Source organism: Leptonychotes weddellii, chromosome 8 (genome assembly GCF_054177405.1).
Source record: "Leptonychotes weddellii isolate Sample4059 chromosome 8, ASM5417740v2, whole genome shotgun sequence".
Lineage (NCBI taxonomy): Eukaryota > Metazoa > Chordata > Mammalia > Carnivora > Phocidae > Leptonychotes > Leptonychotes weddellii.
This window is the reverse complement of record NC_138376.1, coordinates 52233209-52253187: the sequence shown is the minus strand read 5'-3', so window position 1 is coordinate 52253187 and position 19979 is coordinate 52233209. Positions and strand designations below refer to the sequence as shown.

The 19979-nt window shown below is 42.1% G+C and overlaps 1 protein-coding gene across 1 annotated transcript in view; it reads left to right on the top strand.

The window, feature by feature from the left end:
- Positions 1-11222: 11222 nt before the first annotated feature.
- Positions 11223-19979, top strand: part of B3GAT2 (beta-1,3-glucuronyltransferase 2) — a 72352-nt gene continuing 63595 nt past the window's right edge. The window contains exon 1 of the mRNA XM_006729511.3: positions 11223-12030. Within this exon, the coding sequence (XP_006729574.1) occupies positions 11422-12030 (609 nt within the window). The 5' untranslated portion in view covers positions 11223-11421. The remainder of the gene's footprint in view (positions 12031-19979) is intronic.

The following is a 19979-nucleotide window of genomic DNA, read 5'->3' as shown; positions in this document are numbered from 1 at the left end:
GGATGCCTTTTGAGACCACCATTAATCCATTAAAAGGCCTAGTAGTTTTAAGCCATTAAAAGGCTTACTGGTTTATGTAGTCACATTGATACAGATATACTTTGGAAGACATGGACTTTTGTATCTAAAAGGATTTTTTAGAGATCTCTCATCTTAAACAAATGTCCTATTGTTACCTATGAGAAGATCAGATTGAAAGGAAAAAATTAATAAGGCAAAGGTGAGAATCAACTCTTATATAAATTAGTAAATTGTGTGTTTCTATGTTTATAACTAACTCATGGTTAAAATTTAAAATTAAAACTGTAGGATCTCTTTTTGTAATTGTCTGTATGTTTATATCTATATATGTTATGTACATGTGATCTTTTTTCTACCTCCAGATGATATTGGCAAAATTAATTTGTAAACCAGCTCTATGTAACTGGCTTAAGAAAAAATAAGCACTATATTAACATAAAATAAGCACTTAATTTATAAATTAAGTGTTCATAAAGCTCTCAGAAATATAGAAATGAGCCCCAGTGTTTTTCGAGTCCACATGATCTGGGATAATCTTCAGTAAATAAAAGCTACTTTAAGTTTGTTGGCTTAATAAAAATAGGCATGTCTTCAGAATTATCAACATTAAATATAGTACAGGCATACAAATTCTTCTATCTGGGCTTACTAGTCAAGTAAGCTTATATTATCTCTCCTAGATTTTTTTTTTTAAAGATTTTATTTATTTGACAGAGAGAGACACAGCGAGAGGGGGAACACAAGCAGGGTGAAGGGGAGAGGGAGAAGCAGGCCTCCCGCTGAGCAGGGAGCCCGATGCGGGGCTCAATCCGAGGACCCTGGGATCATGACCTGAGCCGAAGGCAGATGCTTAAGGACCAAGCCATCCAGGTGCCTCTCTCCTAGATGTCTTTAAGTAAATGTATAAATTCAACCTAAGAACAAAACATACAGTAGAAGATAAGTTGCTTAATGTATGTCAAGCATGACAGGAAGAAAAAGAGTTGGAGAAAACCGTGTGTTTTGGGCACCTGGGTGGCTCAGTTGGTTAAGCATCTGCCTTCGGCTCAGGTCATGGTCTCCAGGTTGTGGGATTGAGCTCTGCATCGGGCTCCCTGCTCAGCATGGAGTCTGCTTCTCTCTCTCTCTCTCTCCCTCTGTCCGTCCCCATTGCTCATTCTCTCTCTCAAACAAATAAATAAATAAAATCTTAAAAAAAAAAAAGAAACCTTGATTCATTAAAAAAAAAGAAAACCATGTGTTTTAACATTTAGGTTCTTTGCTTCTGTGATTTTTTAAAAAATATTTGCCTGATTTGTCTACAAGAAAAATAACTTAAGATGATGGATTGCTTTGTTTAATGTGTCATGAAATTTTGATGAGTAATTCAAGCATAACTAAGGTGAATAATTAAGTAAAATGACGAATAAGTGAATTAAATGGATGCAAGTGAGATAAAAGTTTATAAATGAACTTTTTCAATATTGATTATGTTTGTAAAATATATCTGCATAAAGATAGTTTCTAAAATCTTCTGGTATCTTGAAACCTTAAAGTTATACTAAGTTAAATGATAGATATTCATTGAATAGATCCTTTCCAAATAAGATAAAATAATAAAACACCATTGCTAAACATAAGTTTATCTATATTTTAAAGACTTTATTTATTTATTTGAGCGAGAGAGAGAGAGCGAAAGAGAGCACAAGCTGGGGCAGGGGTTAGGATCATGACCTGAGCTGAAGGCAGATGCGTTGTTTTTTTTTTAAGATTTTATTTATTTGACAGAGAGACAGTGAGAGAGGGAACACAAGCAGGGGGAGTGGGAGAGGGAGAAGCAGGCTTCCCGCTGAGCAGGGAGCCTGATGTGGGGCTCAATTCCAGGACCCTGAGATCATGACCTGAGCTGAATGCAGCCACTTAATGACTGAGCCACCCAGGCACCCCCCGAAGACAGATTAAGTTTAGCCAACTGAGCCACCCAGGCAACCCAAGTTTATCTATTTTTGACTCCTTAAGTTTTATAAAGACAAAAGATATTTGAGTCTTCTAATAAACATGTTCTCTTTTTTTTGTCACACTGGAAAATAGAACTATGAAAAAATAGGTACCCATAAGTTGTGAAACTGTATATTCATAAGATTTGCTAGTTTGCCACAGAATGCTAGTATATGACAAGCAATCTATATATATAAATGAAAATACTAGAAACCTTAAGAGTGAAGAGAGACAATTCTGTATGCAAAGTTTGCAAGGAAAGTGGGATGCATTTTTGATTACAAAAGAAAAAGAAAAAATGTATAAAAGACATGTTTTCGTTAAGAGAAAAAGAGACTAATTTTGTCCTAAGATAAAATGACTAGTTGTTCTAGAATTGAGAAATGGAAAAAGTAGGACAGAATCTAAATTATTATAGAAACTTGCAGAAGGTTTATGGGGAAAAAATGTGTATGTTCCAAAGTCAAAGCTAAGATTAAATGGATTTATTTATAAGTTTTTTTTTAAATGAGCTCAATAATATACTGATACAAAACCAGCGTTTAATTTTCTCTTTCTGTTAAAATGGCAAGGTTTCTTAGACTATCGTTCTCCTAATTTAAGAGATTATAAAAGGTTTTTCTTTACCTTTTGAGTAACCTGCCTAGGAAAAAGATTGTGTGTCTTATCAAAAGAACTTCCTCTGCTTCGTGTTAACTTTATTAGGTCTTAGATTACTTAAAACTGAATCTTCTCAATATTTAAAAAAGCTAAGGTTTTTTTTTTTTCTTAAGTATATTACTTCCTGTATTTGCCTTTAAAACCTTTTATTGTCGTGGTGCCTGGGTGGCTCAGTCAGTAAAGCGTCTGCCTTCAGCTCAGGTCATGATACCAGGGTCCTGGGATTGAGCCCTGCGTTGGGCTCTCTGCTCAGCAGGGAGCCTGCTTCTCCCTCTCCCTCTCCCTATGCCTGCCTCCCAGCCTACTTGTGATGTCTTTCTGTCAAATAAATAAATAAAATCTTTAAAAAATAAAAATAAAATCTTTTTTTGCCACTTTGGTTAGGTGGATAACTGGATGGTTTTCATAGTAATCTGTGATCTGCTTAATCAAGTGTTCAAACTTTTTAACATTTTAGACAAACGTCCCAAAATCAAATTCTGAATAAAGTATTTTTTACCTCAAACTAGCTTTAGGATTTCCTAAAAGTTCCCTGGAAAGTTTCAAAAGACTTGTTATCTCTCCTTATAAAAAGAGAGATGTGAAACTAATTAAGGTTATTGGATATGTTAAATTACATGGGAAACAGTCAAATAAATGTGCTGTTCAACCTTCTTTAGGTTATATTTGTATGAGTATATGCTACTGATATAAGTATTTCAAAGATTGTATAAAATCTGTAAAAATTTGTATTCTTACTACCCATATAAAGAATCATAATTCCAGTTATTTTTTTAAAAGATTTTATTTATTTATTTGACAGAGAGAGAGATAGCAAGAGCAGGAACACAAGCAGGGGGAGTGGGAGAGGGAGAAGCAGACTTCCCACTGAGCAAGGAAGGAGCCTGATGGGGGGCTTGATCCCAGGACCTTGGGATCATGACCTGAGCCGAAGGCAGACGCCCAATGACTGAGCCACCCAGGCACCTCATAATTCCAATTATTATCTTAAAATGTTAAATGCCACAGAAATAACCAAATTTCCTTGTAAATTACATCAAAATGAATTCTCACCATATCTTTAACCATGGCTATTTTTGAGTCTTTTGTCATTCACAGATAGTTATTTTTCACTCTGATGCTTCTCTGAAAGCTTTTGCAATCAACTGCAATCAAAAGTGCTTCAAAGAGATTCATGGAAAAGACTTGGACAAATACCTTGGAATACAGGTTTCTGGTAACTTTAAAATCAAACCACTAAACTAAATAAGAATTTCTAGAAATCTGGGGCACCTGGCTGGTTCAGTTGGCAGAGGACACAGCTCTTGATCTTGGGGTCATGAGTTCCAGACCCATTTTGGGTGTAGAGATTGCTTAAATAAATTTAAAAAAAAAAAAGAATTTTTAGAAATCTAATGGAGTAACTGATTGATTCATAGAACCACTAACCCAAGAGCAAGCAGAACAAGAATTAACTACATGGGACTAAATAAACTGATTATATTTTTTAAATTTTTTTGCTAAAACATGACATTTTTTAATATTTTGTTTGCCAGATTTAAAATTTTCATTTTCTCTTTTCTCTTAAACTATAACTTGAAGCAGTTTTGTAGATTATACCTTTGTAAACAGAAGTGAAGCATTTATGTTTTCTCTCTACCTGATCCCTTCAGAATTTGGAAATGCTTATTAACTGTTCTTATTTTCATGACAATTTAGTTGTTTGCCTAAGTTCAGTAATAATCTGTTTTTCTCATAACAGGACATAATTGGAAACATCGTTGTATTACTAAGGCTTTGACTGTGATGCCGTATTTGAGAATGACATGAATAGAATTAGATATGATCAGACAGATTTAGGGAACTCAGGTTCGCTTTACGGAACCAATGCTTATAAAATCCCTTGAAATCTTAGCCTGATACCATGCTTACAGGGTTGCCAACCATACAGGTATGTAGATAGGTTACTTCCTGGCATACTCAGGAAAATTAAGATTTACTGAGGACCTTCAAAAGAGAGGAATTTACCCAAATCTATAGGTATTGCCGGCAAAGTCTGGTGGCAAGTTCCTGACCTGGCTTCTGAACCTCTGCAGGTTTTTATTTTATTTTATTTTTAAAGATTAATTTATTTATTTTTGAAAGAGAGAGGGAGAGGGAGAGAGAATTCAAGTAGATTCAGCACTGAGCACAGAGCCCAATGCAGGACTCTAGCTCACAACCCTGAGATCACAACCTGAGCCAAAACCAAGAGTCAGACACTTAACCAACTGTGCCACTCAAGTGCTGCAACCTCTATAGGCTTTGAAACACTCAACCTGAGATTTTTTGTTTATTAAAGTTCCAGCAAAGTAGACTTAAAAAGAGCTCGTACGGTAATTTACTATTCTTGTTGCACTTACATAAATAATCAAGCCTAACTTAATGGGAGTAAACTTGTTTTACAAACAAATTAGTCTTCTTCGATTATCTTTAATAAAAATGGGATAATTTTAGGCAGGAAATTCTGTGTTTCAATATAAAGTACAACATTCTCTTGTGGGTTGTTGGCCACTGCCATGTTTGTTGATTTTAAGTTTTTTTCCCTCTTTGTAAACTGGCTCCTGCTGTTTTGTCCCTTTTGTCAATGCTTGTTTCCAATTCTTCTCCCACCCTCCTGACTTGGTATCACTAAAACCTAAAATTGCCCTTTTTTGAGGTCTTGCAAACTGAAGCTGAATGACTTGATATAAATTTCAAAGAAATCACCACATCAGATCATGTATGGATAACTTTCATGCTGGCTGCTATGTAAGTCACCCAGAAAGTTCACCATAACGTCTGATGCCATCAACAGAGACGTTCAAAGAAACCAAACATTAATAAATAAATAAATAAATAAATAAATAAATAAATAAATAAATAAAAACTAAATAAATCGGTGTGCCACCGCTTGTCCTCACTCCACCATCGAAAGCTGCTTCAAGCTCAACATCTAAAAATCTTGACTTTTGAGCCTTCCGGACTCAAAAACTGAGTTTATAGTTTGCTTTAATCATGAACCTTTGTTTTTTTTTCTTCTGTTTCTATAGGAAGGCCCCTCATTAAATGCCTGCTACTCATACCATCTAAGGCCTAATTTAGATGTCCCCCCACTTCCACATACACCATTGACCCCTGAAATAGGACACAACCATTTAACTGAACTGACCTATCTTCAGGGCTAAGAGACTGATTCAGTGAGTTATGGAGACCTACCAAGTCAGTTCCTGGTCTGTGGCGTCAGTATTATCTTGCTAAACAAACTGTAATACACAATAGTCTATTTTATATATTTTAACTTTCTATAACAGAAATTCTGAAACATGTAAAAGTAGGCCCAGTAATATAAGGAATCCCATGTGTAATCTCTTAGCTTCAATTATCAGCTTATGGCCAATCGCCTCTATTTTACGTTTATAAACTACAGTGTTTAAAGTACTTTTTACACTTTGGTTCTTGTAACAGCTGTGAAAGCTAAGTTCTGTAGTTTTACAGTAAAATTCTATTGCTGACAAATGATCATTTTAATGTCAATGCCAATTTTTAAGATAGCAAGGGAAAAGACATAAAGGATGCTAGTATGCCTTTATACATGTTTTATTGTGTTTTTGTGTACCTTAATTCATTAATAAAGGGAAAAGGAGGAACACTGGCATGTTTTACCTTCAGCTATTATTCAAACTGAATAGAATTATCTTCCAATGAAATTGTTAGGATGAATTGCCAATTTCTACTTTTCTAGAAACCCACTTTTACTGAATAACCTTGATCCCAACCTATCATAAAAAATGGGATTTTACTCAACAAATTACTGCTAACATCACATTTTGTACATAATAGCTGCAAATGTCTAAAATTTTAAGGAACCATAATTTAGAACAATTCTAGGCTAAACGTGGTATTTGTAGACGATCCAGATGCAAGAAAATAAACCAAATGAGCCATTTAATTTGTGGTTTGAATGTCATTTTTCTGACAGTTATCAATGAAACTGTCATGTAGCCCTGGAATTTGGGGCTGTTAGAATTATTTATTTTGGATGTCACTCTTTCACATCTGATATTTTAACAGAGTTATGTTCACGTGCATGTGGGTATTGATTATCAATACCTTCACATGACATTATTACTTGCACATGAGTTAGTTCTGATTCTCTCTACAACCTGATTTGCATACCCATATCATCATATATTTACAAATACTTCTGTACAGATTTTTTAAAATTTTATTTTATTGTTAATCACCATACATTACATCATTAGTTTTTGATGTAGTGTTCCAAGATTCATTGTTTGTGCATAACACCCAGTGCACCATTCAGTACGTGCCCTCTTTAATACCCATCACCAGGCTAACCCATTCCCCCACCCCCCTCCCCTTTAGAACCCTCAGTTTGTTTCTCAGAGTCCATAGTCTCTCATGGTTTGTCTCTGCCTCCGATTTCCCCCCCTTCATTTTTCCCTTCCTACTATTTTCTTTTTTTTAAACATATAATGTATTATTTGTTTCAGAGGTACAGGTCTGTGATTGCGTACAGATTTTTTTCTTGATCTCTTTCTTACTTGACTAAGAATATTCAGGATGTCCCCAGATGCTCATCTGAAGGTTGATTTAGTCACAGTGGCAGAACCCCAGGCTCAAATGTCAAATGGGATCAGTTCTATACAGTGCACTAATCGGGCTGCAATCTTTTTGCTCCAGAAGTTACAGTTGCATGTTACTCATCAAGGCAAAATGTAAATGTTTAGTGATTATACGATATGTTTTTGTTAACTCCCCAGATGGGATTTTTTTTTTTTTTACCTTTGTTTATCTGAGAACAACAACAGAATGCTGATGAAATGCTGTGGCTGATGCCAGCAATCTAAGGCTTCATTAGTACAGATGAAGCAATGCTCACTTTGTTACACAAATAATTAGAGAGATTAAATGAAAATAAACACTGAGAGGATGTACAGAAGCTCTGAAGTTAGGTAATTATTTTAATTACTCTAGTGACTTCCATCAACCTTCACTATCAGCCACAGATCAAGTTTAAATTGTTTTATGTAAAAATATCATAGACTATATGGAAAAGTACTATAGCTACTCAGTGATTATGCTTCATAAAAATGGCATTTTCTTTAAGCTTCCACTAAAAGGAGTTTCTTCCATTCTGGTGCCTGATAAACTCTCTAAAAGCATGATACATTTTTGCACTTTAAAGTGTTTTACCCTGGTTTTTGCTTCAAATGGACATTCTTAATAATTTTGTATCTTTATCTTGACTCGGATTTGATCATGAAAGATGTGGGTTCACATTTTTGAGTCACTGAATGTAAAACAATATGGCATATTCAGTCATTTGAAATAAATGTCACTTGGAATCATGTCATCCTTACTGCATGACAAGCTGCACCTTGTATTTGGGGTAAATATTTCTTTATTCCCCTTCCTACCTCAAATGGGGGAAGACTACCACACACACTGACTGACACCTTCCTGACAGGCGGAGGCCATTTTTAGAGGCATGGTCAGTCCTGTTTAGAATGGATCTCATTTTTATTCCTGTGCGACGATGATTCTGCAAATCTCCCGGGTTAAGATCTTCTTTTGAACAAGTGTTACCTGCATTTAAATACCATTCATTGCTTGCATAATGCCAGCTCCTCTGCAAAATACTTTACCTAATTTATGCTATTTAATCCTTATAAGATTTCCATGGAGTATGTATTATTAACTCCATTTTCCAGGTGAGGAAACTGAGAAGCTCACCGACTTTCTAAAGTTGCTCAAGTGGCCCAGCTGGGAATCAAACCAAGGTCAGCCTGACTTCAAGGACCACGATGCCCCCGGCTCCCTGCTCGGCGGGGAGTCTGCTTCTCCCTCTGACCCTCCCCCCTCTCATGTGCTCTCTCTCTCTCATTCTCTCTGTCAAATAATAAATAATATCTTAAAAAAAAAAAAGAACCACGATGCCCCCAACAGATGATTGAATGAGGTAAACCTGGATGCAAATGCTGACGAAAGGTAATAGAAACGATGAGGTGACCTCCTTAAGGTGAATGTGCTAGTTAAGCGTTGTGTTGTAGGACACCTGTGAATTCTGAACACCAGTTAAAATCTCCAATTCCAAAATTTGATTGATTTTGAAAGTGTCTCATCTGTGAATGGCCCTGGTTGCTGGAGAAGAAGCAATTAGGAATGAATTTTTATGGAATAGTAAGTATAACCAAGAATTCCCGACTAACAAAGATTAGTGAAGTTTCTTCCAGTAACCACTTGAGCTGCACTCCAGCTAACACACTCCGCATTTCTCTTCAACTACATTAAAAATTTCAGCAGGTTGAATGAGGCTTCAGTAATCTTTGCAAAGGTCGCCAGCTGTGCGTGCTGTTTTCTAGTATTTAAGAAAAGCCTTTACTGGGTTCCCTCCCCCACCTAACTGCCCCAAGATACTGACATTGGTTTCAGGCGGTGCACCCCCAGGCCTGATCACGACACATTTTCAGGAGGTTGTGTTATATTCAGAGGACCATTAGGGTAGCTGAGAGTCAGGGAAGGGTCTAACGGATTCACTGTTTCCTATGTTAGGATGCACTAATCTGCCGAGTTTATAGTATGAGTCGTGGCTGATACAGGGAGCTGGGACAGAACGTTAGTCCTTGCTTGTGGTGGGAGGGTGGGGAGGGAGTGCATGTTAACTTTATAAATCTCACCCTCAGGTTTCAGACTCCGAGCAGGAAGTTAGGGAAATTCACAAACGCTCCAACTCCCGGTGATAGAGCAGCAAGGGTAGGGCTTAAGAAATTGAGGACTCTCAAAAAAGGCTGGAAGGGTGGGGTGGGCTATCAGCTCCAGAGCTCTCCAGCGCGCCCTCACGCAGAATGCGCAATCGGAGGGATTTATTTGTGAGCGAGACTGAGGAAGACAAACAACCGAGAGAAGATGGGCTCAGAAATTATTTATCGTGGCTGGCGGGGGGAAAGGCTTTCCTGCTGCTTTTGCAAGCACCTCCCTGGGACGTGACTATGAAGCCTGGCCCCTCTTCTTTCCTCCCGGTACATTATAGACAGCCAGGGACTCAGCTAGAAGGTCCGCTCGATATAAAAAGTCCTAAGCACCAGTTGTTTACTCGTTGTCTTCCAGGCACTGTCATGGTTCTATTATGTCTTCGTACGCTGTTTGATTTTGACTGCACCACGTTTATACATCTAGGAGGGCCAACCCCTCCCGGTCGGGCTGTGTGGAAAGTGATTTCTTCAGGCCGCGCAGCGAGGAAAGCCACGGGCTAGACTCCGGGGACCACCTTCTGTTTCCACTTGGCCACTTGCTACTGACCTCGGAGAAATCACTTTAAACGCTGAGCCTCAGCTTCCTCAGCCATAAAATGAAGGTGATTCTACTTTCCAGGCCTCTTTAAAAGGATCGTCGGGAGGGTCAAACGGAGTAATTCTGATGGCAGCGAACTGTGAGGAAATGTGACTCCAAATTACTGAAGGAAAAATAAGTTAAACATCCTCAGCTGGAGTTTTAGGAATTTCCCCCCAATGATCTCACTGCAGGCAGGCAGCAACCGTTTGGATGGATTCTTTCTTACGGACCATCTTACATGCCAAACACCTACGTGTGGCACCCCTCCGTCTCCCAGGGCTTCTATTGATTTCTGCCTTTCAGTGAAAGCGCTTTTTGCTGCCGCTGTTGGGTACACACCCCAGCACACCAACCCTGCAGCTGGGGGCCAGAGAAAGAATCTTTTACCCTCTCCGCCTTTGTCCCCTCACTCCCCACCCTAGGTCTCCCGAGTTTTCCGCACGCGAATGGGGTTTCCTGGCTGATCTCTAAAGACCTTGCCGTATTTCAGAAAGCTACGAGCGCGCAGAGATGAGCGAACGAGCATCCAGCCCTTCCCGCAGGTCGTGCAGCCCCGCGGGGACCCTCCTCCCGCTCCTCCGGCGGTGCAGCAGCCGCCTCCAGAGCTAGCCCTCGGGGCCGTCAGCGGCAGACCCCGCGGAGAGCCAGGGCCCCCCTCGCAGCCCCTCTCGGCCAGTAGCAGCGCTGCTGTCTTCCCACAGGAGGGAGGACGCTGGAGTCTGCAGCGCCCCCGCCCCCTCGCTTTTTCTTTCTTTCCTTGCTTTGGGATCTTGCTGCCGGAGCCGGGAGAGGGTCTGAGAAGACAAGCGAGAAGGACCGGAGTGCAGGCTTCCGCTGCGGCGCGCGAGCAGAGCTGGGGGCACAACATCTGCGGCGTCCCCTCCCGGTCCTCGCCCACCCGGCTGGGATGTGATCCAGGAAAGCCCTCAGCGCCTGCCTCCCGCCCTCGAAGGTGCCCCCCCAGAGAGCTCATTGGGAGCACACCGCTGGAGTCCCTTTGGCCGCAGCGCCACGGGACGGGAGTGGCAAGGAGTCCTGGGGCCGGTTCCCAGCTCCCACTCTTCCGAAAGAGCGGCGGGGGATCACCGCTTTCCTGGCGCTCCGCGCAACTCCGGGGCGAGCAGCGCGCGGCTGGACAGAGTCCCGCTTCCCGCCGACTCACCGGGATTGGGGGACGGCGTCTGCCCGCCTGCGCTCCCTGTAGCCCTAGCTTCTCGGCACCTGCGCCGATCTCCCACGCCAGGGGCCTGAGCCCCGCGGCTCTCGGCCCCCGCAGCATCCTCAGACCCCATGGAGAACGCGCCCGCCGCGGCTTCCTGAGTGCGGGCGCCGCCGCCGTCCAAACTGCGCGCTGGGGTCCTCCATCTCGCCCCTCTTAGGGGCGTCCGAGAGGCCAGCGAAGAGTGCACCATGAAGTCCGTGCTGTTCAGCCGCTTCTTCATCCTCCTGCCCTGGATCCTAATCGTCATCATCATGCTCGACGTGGACACGCGCAGGCCCGCGCCCCCGCTCACCCCGCGCCCCTACTTTTCTCCCTACGTGGTGGGCCGCGGGGGTGCCCGACTCCCGCTCCGCAGGGGCGGCCCCGACAGCAGCCCCGGGCGCGGCTGGCAGAAGCGCAACGAGTCGCGGCCACAAGCACGGCCGCGGCCCGAGCCGCCTCTGCCCACCATCTATGCCATCACGCCCACCTACAGCCGCCCGGTGCAGAAAGCCGAGCTGACCCGCCTGGCCAACACTTTCCGCCAGGTGGCGCAGCTGCACTGGATCCTGGTGGAGGACGCGGCGGCGCGCAGCGAGCTGGTGAGCCGCTTCCTGGCGCGGGCCGGGCTGCCCAGCACGCACCTGCACGTGCCCACACCGCGGCGCTACAAGAGGCCCGGATTGCCGCGCGCCACGGAGCAGCGTAACGCGGGTCTCGCCTGGCTGCGCCAGAGGCACCAGTATCAGCGCGCGCAGCCCGGGGTGCTCTTCTTCGCCGACGACGACAACACCTACAGTCTGGAGCTGTTTCAGGAGGTAGCGGCCGGGCCGCCCCAGCTTGGGAGGGGGGGCGCGCAGGAGGGGCTTCGGGGCCGGCCGGGCTGCGGCTGCACTTGTGAGTTCTCACTTTTCCGTACTCCCATTCGGGACTACAGGTGGAGCGCTCCTCGCGGGCAGCTGGCAGCTTCCCCTGGCCCTGGCGTGTTTACGCTGGCCTTGGGGGTGGAGCGTGGACGAGAGGACCGCTGTGGCTCAAGGGAGGGAGTGTGTGACCAGGGGCTTCGCAGTCCACCTGGTCTTGAGATTGAGCCGAGGGAGTAACACAGGTGAGGCGCGAGGCCATTTCCAGGAACGAGGCTCTGGCTGGCTTGAGGATGGAGCCCAGATGGCAGAGAGAGTCGCTGGGCGAGGCACGCTGTCCGGAACAGGTCGCGGAGGGACCCAGCTCCCTGGGCAGGCGGGCTTGGTGTATTCTCGAGTCTAGAACCATACAGGGAGGAAGGTGGAGATGGTGACTAAAAATCACCCCAGAGACAAATTTCTCTCTTACAGCCCGCTGGCACGGAAATGGTTAGAGTGAAAACAGTGACTTCTCCAGGGTGTGTGTGGTGGGTCCAGCCTCTTTCTCTTCCTGCACCCCACAAAAGCCCTTTCTGATTCTGAAGATTGCCTCTTTTTCAAGGAAAACCTCTGGTAAATGAGTTGAGACTGTTGTGCCCTGTGGTTGTCTTTCTGCCGCCCGAATTATGAGGAAGACAACCTCATTCTTTTTCTGAGCCTTTCTCTAAGGCCTCTCTTGGGCAAGTTAGCCAGGCCACTCTTGCACCTGCCCATTGCATCCTGGTGCTCCCTGTGAGGTCCTGGGTGCAGCACGGTCCCCTGCCGCCTAAATGGCTCTTTTCCCTTGGAAGGCCACTCATGCACAGAGCCAGCAGGGGGTTAGGACAGGTTTTACTTCTTGAGGCTGGTATTTTGCAGTCTGTGTGTGTTCTGTGAATGAGTCCGGATTGCATGGTTTTCACTATTCTTCCTTATATACAAAGATACCTGGGGGAAAAAAACAAAAACAAAAACTTGGGATTCTTTGACACTTGGTGGAACTTGCTTTCCTTTATCCCAAATTCCTTGACCTCCTGCTTCGGAGACTCCATCACACCCCCCGCCCTGCCAAGTAAACTGGACAACGTGTGTGTCTAGTAAACATAAACGCCCAACAACTTCATCCTAATATCTGTTTGGCTTTCTTAACCTCAGGACAGAGTGACTTTATACACTTTCAATTTAATTTTTCTGCCTATGTGGCTTTTGAGAATCCATTTTTTAAGGGCAGTTGCCACCTTCCTTTCTATTCATCCTCTCCTTCATGAATAAAAGGACCAGTAATTGCTTTCCATCCTTTCTTCAACGTTTTGCAGTGTAGGCCTTTCTTTCCATGTTCCTTCAGAAGAAATAGATAAGCTTGACATTGTAGGGGGTAGTCTTTATTATAACCAAGATCAGAGAGAGAATCTGATTTTTCTTTAAGTTGGGCTTCAGTTTTGATCCTGCTTACATACTCTTTCCCCAAAAGATACGGTGGTTTGTATTCTGAAGCAAAGACCTTTACATTTCAATACACCATAATTTTAAACTTCAAAGTTTTTATTATTATTATTTTTTACCCTTGGAAGTTGCCTCGGAACTTGGAAGTTGCCTTACTTGGAAGTTGCCTTACCTGTAGAAATGTGTGGTCTTGGCATACGTAATGCACATCATTATTAATAAACTTTTTAGGGGGATGGGCTATGAAGGGGGAGTGGTTTTTTGGTTTATCTCCAGGTTCTAGGGCATTGGTGTGAAGGGTTAGATGAGTGCGAGAGCTGGTGTTCCAGGCAGTGAAACAATGGAGCCCAGTCTTTCTTTGATGCTTCCCAAACTGAAGGAAGGCTTGTTGGTGGGGGATATTAAAGCAGCAAGAGAAAAACCCAGTAGATTTTTTCATTGGTCGATTGGAAAAAGAGAAAGAATATAAAGGAGGAGAGGGTGAGGAGGAAAAATAGTAGTGGCCCAGAGGAAACTATAAAGGGTAAAACATGCAAAACTTATAAGACACTAAAATTTTGTACAGTAGGAAGTAATGAAAAAAAAATCAAACTTAATTTAAGAGCACGTGCAACTCTTTTTATGGAGAGGTAGGTGCCAAGTGGTACAAAATATACGACAGAAGGACTGTTTAAAAAACGTCATACACATGATACATTTGGAATTGAAATTCTGTAGCTTCCAGAGGCCACTCCCAGACAGTAATTTCAAGACTAGTCCCTTTCTCCACCACCTCTCATCCTCCCTCACACACAGTGTTTTTGGACAGAGTGGGCATCTATTCACCATGCATATATGTTGATACATTCAGTTTTTCTTTTTGCAACGCATTCTTTTCCTTGTAAGGCGAGCGATATTGAACTCTCTAAAAAGTCAGGTTAGTGGGATTTATGCATCCTGGGATTTGTGCAGTAATGGGATGGTCTACCTTATACCCGCTCTAAGATTAATGATTCCATGTGGATTATAGTCTAGACATTGCTCTCTTGGAGAACAGGTAGGACTAGATAAAACATCTAAAAACTGCAACTCCTTGGGGGGAAGGGAAGATGCTGATAAAGGATGCTGTAGAGGCGAGGTGTATTGATCTCAGTCCTCCATATTGTGCATACACACAAATTAGTTTTTAAGTAATTCACGGTACTTGAGAGAATGTCGCAAGTCAGGCTTCATCTTTTATTCATAGTGCTTCTAATTTCCATGGTTGATGTTAACATAGATAAGATAAAAGGAGGAAAATGAACCAGGTACAAATTAGCTCGCTAAGCATTGGCTGCAAATGAAGGAAACTAAAAGATGAAAGGTCTCCAAATTAAATTAAAGGCGCAACAGGCAATCTGTGTTCAATTATTCCTCCCTGGTAACTGGAGAGCTGCTTTCTTCTTCCATACAGCTAACTGATGTTCAGCCTCCCCTCTCAACTGAGCTGTGCTGCCAGGAAGGAAATATTTGCATCGAAGTAGCGCTACCTTAGCAGCCAAATCCACTTGCAAATGAAGCTCTGGGGGGAGTGGTAGCCACAGGAACTGGACTGTCCGTTGGAGGAGATGGACAGGGTTTTTTAGGTTTGCAGTATCCCAGCAGGTCCTTCTGCTCTCCCTGTGGCACGGAGGGTTTTAGCCTACAGATGTAGTGCAGATAATCCTGCCTGCCTGAGCACCCTATCTGTCTAACCCCCCCGGAAAAGCTTCTTTGTGAAGGATTTAAGCTACTTTAATACAAGCCACAACTGCAGATAAATGTGGCTCTCTATCTAGTTATATTTTCAATAACCCTATTGATGAGACTTCTGTTCGTCACTAGAAAACCTTCCAGTGTTTCCTGAGTTTAAAGCTGACGCTTTTCAGGTGAAGTTGCTTTCACCTTTGGAAATCAATTGAATCGAAAGGTTACAAAACAGTCCTTTCCCAGCAAGAAGAAAAAACTTAAAAATTTTTAACTTTAAATTTAATGAGCAAAGACTGGAAGACAGGCCAGCCGTGAGACACTTAAGGGGTGGGGGGGTGAAAGGACTCAGTTAATGAGAAGGCACCTTGAAGATGTTTTCTGGCAAGCAGTGAACTAAAGAGGCCCTTTGTTTCAATTTTTCTGTTGGGTGCAGTTAAGCTCTTTGTGTGCTGAGCAGGTGGAGGAGTCGAGGTTTAATTTTCTGTCTCGTTCTTTTCCTGAAGCATCAGTATGCTCCCCTCTTTATATGCAGCTTGTTAGAGCCACAATCCAAAGGATATTCAGATTTACAGTGTTTGGCACTTCCCCCCAAGTAGTAAATTCTGCCTGTGTTTCTTGAAAGGAGACCAGAGCTCTACCTTTACTTTTACCTTTGATACTGTTACTTAGTGTAGGGTAATTATCTTTTCCAAGTGAAGAAACCTGAAAGAATCTCTTAGGTGTAGCATAAAATGACTCTTTTACCTGAAATGTGCCCTTTGTGTTTTATTTCTCCCCATCTAAAACCATATTAATAATCCTGTTGTAGGGCTGATAAAACATGAGAATTTTCTAAAACTGCAGCCAATTTCCTTAGTCTGTCCAGTGTTAAATCTCAAGATTTTCTGTGTTCTCCCTGGGTGTATAGTACTTGGGTTAGGGCTAATTTTTGAGTTTTCTATGAAGACCAGTTTTCATTTGGATTTTGAGATTTTAATGGACCAGAAATAACAATTTGGGTTTAAAAGACATTCTCTCTACTGCCTCTTCTTGTTGTCTTCTTCCATCATTCTTTGTCCCCCAACCTACTTTTCACTGATTATCCTTTCTCATGAATAGACATGAAGACATGCCTGGATTATTGTTTGGTGCAATGAACGTGTGTCTTTTAAACATTTAGACTCTTGTCTCCTTCTTGGAAACTATAGTGGGTGACTCCATTTTCTTCTGTCTCCTCCCCTTGCCTCTAAATTACAAGCTGGTAAATTTTCTCTTGTGTGAACAGTAATGGAATAGTAATTGCTTTTAAGGCATGCTACAAAAGCAAAATAGAAGAACCAAAGGCAATGGTCTTATTCATTAATTATTCCAGGTGGTATTCAAGTAGTGCTTTTTTTTTTTTTGGTACAGAATTCAATAATGTTCAGATATGTCTGTTCAAACGTTTTGAAGTCTGAGGAAATATTTGCTCAATCCATATAGTTAACACACTATATACTTGATTTGCAATGCTGTTGAAGCATGATATTTAAGTTTTGCATGGATCTCAAGTCCTCCCTCCAAAACACAAATAAACTTGTTACACCAGTCCGTAGGTAGGTAGGTAAATAGGTAGGTTTAGAACAGATTTCCAATTCACAGCAATAAATGAAGATAATCCATTGTTCATGCCTGGTAGTTCTTGTGCATAATTTAAAATAAATGTTAAAATACTCTTTCCCATGGATACAGGCAGAATGCAGTTGACATCAGTTGAGCACTTCACTATGGGCCAGGAACCACCCTTAGGGTTTTATGTGTTTTAACTTCTTTGTTCCTCACAACAGCCCCTGAGGTAGGTACTGGTATGTTCCTATTCTTTCATCCTACTGCTGATATTTAGGTCTGAGCATAGTACTTTGGTGACCACAGAGATTTTTAAAAGTGCAGCAGGAGTCTAATATAGTCATTTACTCTGACTGGTATAATTGGCATCCTTATTTCATAGTTGAGTAGAAATGCCTGGAAGTAACTTGAACAGGTCATGCAGCTGTTCAGAGACAGAATTTGGAGCCCAAGTCCTCTGGTTCTAGAGTCTGCCTTTTTTTTTTTTTTTTTTAAGATGTATTTATTCCAGGGGCGGGGCAGAGGGGGAGAGAGCTGGAGCCCAGCACGGCGGCTCCATCTTACGACCCTGAGATCACCACCTGAGTCAAAACCAAGAGTTGGACGCTTAACTAGACTGGCCCCTGGCATTACCCAGGTGCCCCTAGAGCCTGCGTTTTTGACCTTCCTGAGGCAGATACATGTACAGTCGGATGGAAATATGTCAGTGTGGTAAATAAAGCATTTGATCAACAGGAGTATTTATTTCTTTTAAAAGACTTACTTATTTTAGAAAAAGAGAGTGGGGGAAGGGGCAGAGGAAGAGAATCTCAAGCAGACTCCCCGCTGAGCCCAGAGCTCAAGGCAGGGCTTGATCTCACAACCCTGAGATTATGACCTGAGCTGAAATCAGGAGTCTGATGCTTAACCGGCTGAACCACCCAGGCGCCCCTCAACAGGAATACTCTAACATTGTTGCTGTCTCCTGCCACACTTAAACTCAGGTCTGTCTTCTTGGACATATCAACTTCTAATTTTCCTTTTCGGCCTTTTTTTCCCCTAATATCATTTGATCTTACGAACATTTTATTTCATTTCACATTATCTCATTTATAGCCCATTGGATTTTTAGATTTTTTTTTTCAAGTCAGGTGAAAACTGCTAAGTTAGTATATAAACGGTAATCTTTTATATATATATAAAATGTTTGCTTTTATGTATATATAATAATATGTGTGCTTTTTAAAACTATTCTTGTGAACAAGAAAGGATCATTTCTGCAAGAAGATAAAACATTAAAATTAATTTTTTCCCTCACCTGATAGATATACATCAGCAGCTATAGCTACTGAGCACATATCTTCTCAGGACAGGCAGAATTGAATGGAAGAAGAATTGTTGGGGTAGAATGGATGTCAGGGACAGTACTGAATTATTTCGCGTGGCAGGAGCTGGGTGCCCAAGTCAGTCTGAGCTGAAGCTCATGTAGGACACAGACAGCCACTGGTTGCTCTCTCCCACGGAGGCTGGGGCGGCTCCTTCCTGGAGCACAAAGATGTACTTGTAGCAGCCTCCAGCCAGTGTGCTGGTCCTGCTGGCTGCTGATGGCCCGCACTGTGAGGTGCACCAGACTGGTCACTTGTTGACAGAAGGCTTAATTTTCTTGTCTGTTATTTTTTGGGGGCTTAGGAATTTCCCTGGATTAAAAATAAAATGAATAAATCATTGGTTGAGTCTTTTTGCATGTTAGGAAAACCTTGGAGATGTCTGTGCTGAGGAGGGTGATCAGGTTCTCTACCTGATCTTATTTGGTCATTTGGTCTTTTCTTCAAAATAACTGAAAACTTAAAAGTTGTTTTTTTTTTTCCCCCAATCTCCAGCAGTGGAAAGAGAACTTTAAATAGTAATGTATGTTACATGCAGAAACTAAGACCTTCGTTCCTTCATTCTGAAAGGCAGGTATTTATAAATTGTATCTTCACATCGAGAAGATATTTGAATATAATTAGTATGCGTTCTCCTCCACTTGACAAATGTTAATTGAGCATCTACTGTGTGCTAGGCACTGTGCTTTATCAAGGCAGGGCGTAATACAGCTGTGAACAGAGAGGGTGCCTCCCAGTCCTCACAGATCGAGTGTCTGGACTAAATATGCGTGCTAGGATCAGTGCCTGTTGAGAGAAATGCAGATGCCTGGGAGTGTAGAGCATAGACAGCTAATGGGGTTGTAGGTTGTAATGTGGAGTGATTGTAGAAGTGACCTCTGAGCTGAGACCTAAAGGATGATGGGGCCTAGTGGGTGACAGGGCAGGGGAGGGAGCCATAGTTAAGAACCTGAGCACAGAGGGTGTGCGAATATCCAGAGAACAGGAAGATGTCCTTGACGAGAAGGGATGGGATGGAGGAGTAGGCAGCCGCGGCCCCATCTTCTGCATGCCAAGTGAGATACTTAGTTCTGGGGGAAGAGTTAGCATCTCTTCCTAAGCCTGTCCTATAAAGAAAAGAAGTCTTCATTTTTTGTGTGTAAACCTGTGGCTTTGGAAAGTGTGTACATAGCCATGCAAGTAGGTATGCTTTCATTGTTTCCCATCTGGTTTTCAGATCACCCATCAGGCACATCTCTGGCTTTTAACTTTTTAAACAGAAGTTAGATAAGGGTGGGGGGAGTGAATTAGTAGAAAAACTATAAGTATTTGTTCATCTAGTTGTTCCAAGGAAGTGGTATTGCAGACTGTTGTGGATTCTTTTATAGTGCCTAACATCACATTATATAATGTGGTGTATGTATTTCAGTTGACCATTTCTCCCACTACAATCTAAACCCTGTAAGGGTAGGCATTTTCTTTTGTTCACTGTTGTATTTTTAGTGCTCAAAGCAGAGCCTGCCATGTAGTAAATGCTCATTAAATATTTGTTGAATAAGTGAATGAATTATAGGGAGATTAGAAGCTGAGAGGCTCTCTTACAGAAGGAATCTGTTCCTAGAAAGGAGCCCTGAACAGAGATTGTTAGTCAGATAACACTTTTGAAGTCTGTGTTAGGTGTCTAGGATTATATTGAGCCTTTTAAATAGTGACTTTTTTAAGAAAAATGCTTGGGTTTTTTTTGTGTGTGTGTGTGTGTCTGAAAACATCCTTATTTCACTTTCATTCTTTTTTAAGATTTTATTATTT